Here is a 6,511-nt window from a genome sequence, read left to right as displayed (position 1 = left end):
TCAACTCAATACTCTATAGTCTAAATAATAATAAACTGAGCCGTTAAAAAACAAAACTGAGTGCATTAAACTCTCTCAAAAAAACTCTCATTTTCAAAGCTACCGGTGCAAAAATACCCTAAAACCAATATGGTCCCTTGTATGTTGTTTTGAGCTTTCGTGATGACATGGATATGGTGACTTTTGAACCCCCTTGATGGACCTAACCCCAAAACAATAGAAATAGATTAGTATACTACGCTCAACACATTAATTAATTAATTAATTCTAAAAAAACAATGCCACGTTGATCCCCTTAAGATCTGACACGTGGAACATGTAGTTCTATGTTACAGGCACATATATAATGTCGAACTTTAAATACATTATTAGATATATAATTGTTTTGCATGAGAGAGAATTTATATAAGGGTAAACTTGTCACTAGAGCAAAATTATAGCATTCCCACTGTTTTCCTTCCAGTTTTGAGAAGAAAACTTTACCGCGGGCCCTTTCCCCCTTTTTTTTGCCATACCAAACGAAAACGAAGGAAGGATTTTTATTTCACATCTTTTGATTTTGTCGTGTGTTACACTTCCATTCTACCATGTCCCTCTCTCTCTGCCAACTTGTTCAACAGTGACAAAATTCAACTTCCATGATTGAAAATTCAAATTCCGTAACCTAATTCCCTTTGAATCGAACGCTGTAACGCACGCACGCGCTTCGATTTGATGTCTGGTTCTTCTTCCATTGATGATGAGTTCTCCAATGGTGATGGTTACGAAGGAGGAGGCAGTGATAGCGATGACGATGAGGATAAGAAGAAGAACCACCGCACCACAAAAATGGGTTGTGGTGGTTTTCGGAAGGAGGTGGTTCTGCATCCATTCACAAAAGCCAAGAACCAAATCCGCAGAATCAAGAGCAGAAAGCCTCTTCTTGCATCTTCATCATCAAAATCGTTATCGAATTCCACAGCAGGTAAGAAGGTTATTACTACTCGAGTTGATGGTGATGGTGCTCCAACTGGAACAGGGTGCAAGTTTTGTTTCTCGCGTCCCCTTGTGTTGGAAACCCCTAATTTATCACCTATTAGTGACCCCAATCACCCTAATTTCACTCATGCCATGTTGAAAAATTTGATACAGAATAATGATTTCTATTGCAAAGAATGCAATCCTCACTTGGATTAGTAGGACTTCACTGTTGGAGATTCTTTGCGTTTGGTTCCTTTGTCAACAACATGCTGTTGATCATAGATTTAGAACATGTTAATATGCATTGGAAAATGAAATGATTTTATAGAAAACAAAGAGTTGCTTCATCAACTGGTATGAAAGATGTTGATCAAAACTGGATTCTTTTCTATTCTGGAACATTAGTTGTCCTCAATCTGAGAAGTGGGTGGTGTACATACTGAAATTGAAATTTTTTGAACCCTGCTATTTTGGTAATACCTTTCTTGTTGATAGGAATTTTTCATCATTTTACTCATGTATGCAACTTTTTAATTCATCCGGGGGGGAGGTCTTATTTGATTGTCATTTATTCAAGTTCTACAATTGAATTCATGGGTTCAATGTACACATATGTCCACTAGGGAAAAGTAGTGAATGGTGACTGGATTCAGATGACATTTTCAATTTCAATTTACACATGTGGCAGCTTTTATAGAGCAAGGAGAAACCCTTTTCTTTAGTTTGTGTAGCAGTCCATGCCATTTCCATGTTTACTAAAGGTGTGTTTGGGAGTCTTTAGGGGAGGGGAAGACTCTGAAGGGAAGAGGAGGGGAGGAAAGAGAGGGGGAAGGGGGGTAAGCGCCCTTCCCTTGTTTGGAAGTTCCTAATACTTCAGAATCCCTTAATTTGGGGGAACTAACAAAAATAACTAAAAGAAGGTTTTGGAGGGGTCTTTGGTGGGTTTTCAGAAATACCTCCAAACCCTCCCCCCATTTTTTGAAATCTCCCAATCAAGGGGAGAACTTCTCATAAGCCTCCCCCTTCCCTTCCCTCCCCTCCAAAACTCAACTCACAAACACACCCTAAAGAAATTATACGTAGGGTTTGCAACTTTAAACGCTTTGTGCTTGTGATCTGGACCATCTGGTGGTCTGTGCATGAAACCTGAGTTCAAGATACACATATTCCCCTAGTCAAGCAGTTGATTTGTTCTGTTGTTAGAGGTGTGATCTTCTAATAGTTCCAAAATTGATGATGAAAACCACAGGAGGTGCACCTTTGTCTTTGCTAGACTTGTATCTCTGACCTCTAGCAAAGCTAAAAATTCTTTAAAAACAACTTATATTTAAATTTGGAAAATTTTCAAAACACCACATGCTTCCCTTTATGATGTCTGACTTGGTCATTTAAGATTTTTTCTATTCTGTGTTCAAGTTATTGTCTTGTAAAGAATTTGATAGGTTTGTAAATTCTGTTGCCCATGCTTTCAAATCAGATAGCTGCTGATGTGTAGTGTTGTTGTTTACTTTGGTTTAGAGGACTTATGTGTGTGCTCTTATCTCTTCCAAAATGGGTTACATCCTAGATGAGGCAGAAAACAAGAAAACCAGTAGGAAGAACAAGTGGATGGCTTTGTAGTCCTTGCTGCTTCTGCTTCCATTAAAAGCTTTTCTATGCTTATTGGTTGGTCTCATTGTCAATCAGAATTTTCATTCCAATGTAAATTGTCAGTCTGTAGTTTGTATTGAACCCTTTCAAAATTTAATCAGCTTGAACAAATTAATCAGCTTGAACAACTGTTGAAAACTCTCCTTCTCTATCTACTAGAACTGTTGCAGTGAGATAGGATGGTGACATTAGCCTTGCATCTGTAGCAGAACAGATTCCGTTAAGCCTTGTAAGACTTGGTCATTTTATATACATGATTCCAAGTGCAGTTCAGGTGATAATATGCTCCTAAAGGTGTAGCCAATCATCGAGCAATGTTTCACGAAGATCAAGACTGCAGCAGGTGCCATGCAATCTTATAAGTTTGCAGCAAAAGCGATTCAATCTGTGCCTGTTGGGAGAATGGATGATACAGTGATTTAAGAAGTTTTTGAAGTCACAGGTTATGAGTTATGACACATTGATTGCTTATCTTCATGAGGATGATCATGGGGAAGTGATTGCTGAGGTCACATTAAGTTGTTTATTTTAGCATTGTGCTGAGTAAAGCGATGACTGGTTTGGAAACAGAGAGGGTTGCAAGAGGGTACTGAATTTGGAACTGCTCAAAAAAAAAATTCTGCATACTGGCACTCAGTGCCAACACCAACGTAGCAAAATTCTGGATGACTCAGATCATGACGGCATCATTGATGGATATGATATCTGTGAATCTTGTGCTTCTATATTTTTCCTTGCCATTTGTGTCATTGTGTGGCTGTTAATCATTTTCAAATAAGAACTCCTATTAAATCATACAAGTTCCTATTTCCCAACGTCAGTTTAGCTCAAAACAAAAAAGTCTTAAAATTCATGCGTGATTCTTAACCCCAAAAATAAAACATTCCTAATATTGAGTATCCTTTTGAAATTATAAATATTTTAGCTGACATAGTTTTCGTCAAGAAGAATTCTGAGTATGCTTAAACAATAATGTGTTAGGTAGACAATCAATGGGTGTAGACATCTAAAGTGAGAAAAAAGATGCGATGTATCCTTCAATCGCTCCTCATAAGACGTCATTTTGTTTTTCATTATCTTGCATGATGAGGACAATGCAACAAATATTTGAGATTATCTTTTTGCTTTTAACCTATTCTAGGAAATCTTCCATATCCACAAGTTTATGGAATTATTGTCATGTTTACAATCACTATCTTCTGTTTGTACTTTCTAACAAAAGCATTATTGTGCTCTTGTTGACTAGTAAAGACAAGTTTTATTTAGTTTTTTAGCAAGTTGGAATGCTCTTTGGAGAAAATTAAGCTATCTGGTTCCCATGGGTTGGTAATCTGACATCAGTTTTATGGCTGCTCTCTAATATAGTATATCATTAAAATGGGTCCATACTTGTGTCTGTGCTACCAGCTTTCAAATGATTGGACGAGTGAAAGCGATGAGGAATCTTGACATAGAAAATCACCATCCAGTATGGCTGAATGTATTTTATTTGCTGTATGCCGCCACATAAAATATAGGATTCAGGAATATAGCTGACAACATAGTGGTTTCAAAAACAAGATAAAATTATCCATAGCTGTGCTAAAATGACTGTGTTTTTGGCTCATGTTCCTTGCATTAAGTTAAGTCAACTATGTTGTCAATAAACGATATTAGTTCCTGGGATTAGTATTTTGGTTGTTAGCCTATTAATTTAACTACTTACCTGCTGTGAGTTTCCTGCTTGTGTAATTATAGATATAATTTTAACAGGGCCAGATCCATAAGGTGTTAATTATAATTATAACTGTATACGTATTCGTAATTTGTCAGCAATTAGACGGAAGAACCCAGATGGAATGATCTAATTTACTCACATCACTGAAATCTGGGACCAAAATCATTGGTTTCGAAAATCGGGGATCCGAATTGCGCAATTATAATAGATTATGGATGAAAAGTGAAATTAAACATACTAATAAGGTGAATAGGGCTCGTATAAGAGCTATTTATCAGAAATCAAACAGTGGACATAACCATGATAGAAATTTTTATTACCAAAGCAATAAGCAAGCAAAGATCTTTCAAATTTCAATCATCAAATGAATATGCCCCTTTAGAACTCTTTCTTCCTTTATGAGTTCCAAACATAAAACTAAGCAACAAATATTAAAGGGAAAGGCAAATAGACCCATGACAGGAACATCAGAACAACTACCACCTACTTCTTGGGTGCAAGGTTAGCCTTGATTTTTTCAACCTCCTCAGTACTTGTCTGAAAAGCCTTGGTCAACACATTGTCTGGAACCGGTGGCTTGGCTGCAAACAAAGCCAGAGGAATGGACACTGTGCCAGGCAATTGGCTATTGAAGGCTGAAATCACAGAAGCAGGCCAGTAACCATTGTTCTTCTGGTAGTGAACCAAGCCTTTTGGGAACACAAATATCTCACCCTTGTTTATGGTCTTTGCTATGAGCACATTGGCTGTGGTGATGAACCCCACATCTAATTGTCCTTCGAGCACAAACACCACCTCGGTGGCACGTGGGTGAGTGTGAGGTGGGTTGAGGCCGCCGGGGGCATAATCAATCCTTGAAATCGACACGCCAAGAGTGTTGAGTCCTGGGATTTTCTCAACGTTGGCTCCGGTCACCACAGAGCCGAAGGTGGTGTTTGTTGCACCTGGTTTGGCTAGTATGGCTGAGAAGAAATCAGTTTCTTTTACTGCGGAAGCGCTTTTGCAGACGAATCCATTCACCTTAATTGCTGTTGCAATCACAATTCTTCAAGAATGAATATGAATTGACAAAAAAAGAAACACCTACTAATGTTTAGCATGAATACATGTTACAAAAGTATGCAATCATGATTTCTGGGATTTGCTATTTAATTGAATTAATGACATAGTTTAATAGTATGTCTGATTCCATCTTTTCTTATCACATAATCATTTCTGTCATGTATTCAAAAACTCATAGAAGCTTCTATTCAAAATTAATTTTGACTTTAGAGTCAACTGTAAACATATTCCAAATATGCACTTAGCTTCTAAGTATGCAAATTCGTGAAACTTAACATGCAATGATTGATTGTTTCTGCTTAATTACAGGCATGGAGGTTAGGGACAAAGAAAACTTAATCATATACTTTATGATTAAACATTAGCAGCTAATGATCAACTTTAATGATAAAGAGGAAAAGTGAAATAAAAAGGTTTATTTTGCAGCTAAATCTCAATGTTAAAATCATGAAAGTATGCATCATGTTATTGTGCTCTATGCTATGAATACCGGAGGATAGGTCTGCGACACAGATATCTTGTAGAGAATCAGGATCTGATGCTGCAGTGAAGGTGGTCAATGTCAGAAGCAGCAACACCACCAGCTTCATGATATGCAAAACCCAGAAACTTGTGAATCCAATAAGTAGGCCAAAACACAGAGACAGAGATAGAAAAATTAAGCAAAGAAAGTTTGAATGGTTTGGATGAGGGGTTTTGACATTTATAGCAAGCTTTTGACAGATATGTCAGACGTTGAATAAATAAAAGTGCATTAACTACAAGTTAATAACTTAGCACGAAAATATGTGTTTATAAATGGTAAATTAACTCTTTTCCCTAACAACTAGTTTTGGTAAACAATCCTATTTTCCATAATATATATCCCTTAGCTAGTTTGATATAGGCAAATGGTGGAATAAATCCTCCATCTGTGAATTAAAAGCACCCAACATGCTCGGTTTCATTATCCCCTTTAAAAGTCAGAAGATTCTATTTTTTTGAAAAAAAATTGGGTTGGAGAAGGACGAGATGTGGTCTCATTTTCAAAAGTTACAAATTAAGACCTCGCATTTAAATTTTTCTCTCAATATATATTCTTCTATCACATTGACGCATTCATTACTTCTCTATCTTCTATTC

General features: G+C 36.9%; 2 protein-coding genes across 5 annotated transcripts; one reads left to right on the top strand and one right to left on the bottom strand.

Moving 5' to 3' along the window:
• Positions 1-401: 401 nt before the first annotated feature.
• LOC130730966 (uncharacterized) lies at positions 402-3,509 on the top strand. Of its 4 annotated transcripts, none has more exons than XR_009016538.1 (2): positions 402-2,625; positions 2,770-3,509. XR_009016538.1 is itself a non-coding variant. In XM_057583120.1 (2 exons), exons 1-2 carry the CDS (start codon positions 715-717, stop codon positions 2,578-2,580), a joined length of 303 nt encoding a protein of 100 aa, XP_057439103.1. In that variant the 5' UTR covers positions 436-714; the 3' UTR covers positions 2,581-3,425. The 4 variants fall into 4 exon arrangements, 3 of the variants coding, with proteins under 3 accessions (XP_057439103.1, XP_057439105.1, XP_057439102.1); XM_057583120.1 differs by having other exon boundaries at positions 436-964; positions 2,528-3,425; XM_057583122.1 differs by having other exon boundaries at positions 437-964.
• Positions 3,510-4,616: 1,107 nt separating this feature from the next.
• On the bottom strand, positions 4,617-6,174 carry LOC130730965 (rhicadhesin receptor-like). Its single transcript, XM_057583118.1, has 2 exons — positions 5,880-6,174; positions 4,617-5,355 (listed from the first exon to the last, which is right to left on the bottom strand). The coding sequence occupies exons 1-2, from the start codon at positions 5,977-5,979 to the stop codon at positions 4,811-4,813; spliced, it is 645 nt and encodes a 214-aa protein (XP_057439101.1). The 5' UTR covers positions 5,980-6,174; the 3' UTR covers positions 4,617-4,810.
• Positions 6,175-6,511: the final 337 nt, after the last annotated feature.

This window comes from Lotus japonicus, chromosome 1 (assembly GCF_012489685.1).
Source record: "Lotus japonicus ecotype B-129 chromosome 1, LjGifu_v1.2".
In the NCBI taxonomy this organism is placed as follows: Eukaryota; Viridiplantae; Streptophyta; class Magnoliopsida; order Fabales; family Fabaceae; genus Lotus; species Lotus japonicus.
Note: the sequence above shows the minus strand (reverse complement) of the source record. Positions and strands in the feature narration are given on the sequence as shown.

Excerpts from the sequence above, each read along its gene's own strand:
- LOC130730966 (XM_057583120.1), top strand. The coding sequence starts at position 715 with ATGTCTGGTTCTTCTTCCATTGATGATGAGTTCTCCAATGGTGATGGT. Across the intron at positions 965-2,527 it reads GTTATCGAATTCCACAGCAG|ATGAGGCAGAAAACAAGAAA; the intron begins GTAAGAAGGTTA and ends GTTACATCCTAG.
- LOC130730965 (XM_057583118.1), bottom strand. The coding sequence starts at position 5,979 with ATGAAGCTGGTGGTGTTGCTGCTTCTGACATTGACCACCTTCACTGCA. Across the intron at positions 5,356-5,879 it reads TGTCGCAGACCTATCCTCCG|CAATTAAGGTGAATGGATTC; the intron begins GTATTCATAGCA and ends TGATTGCAACAG.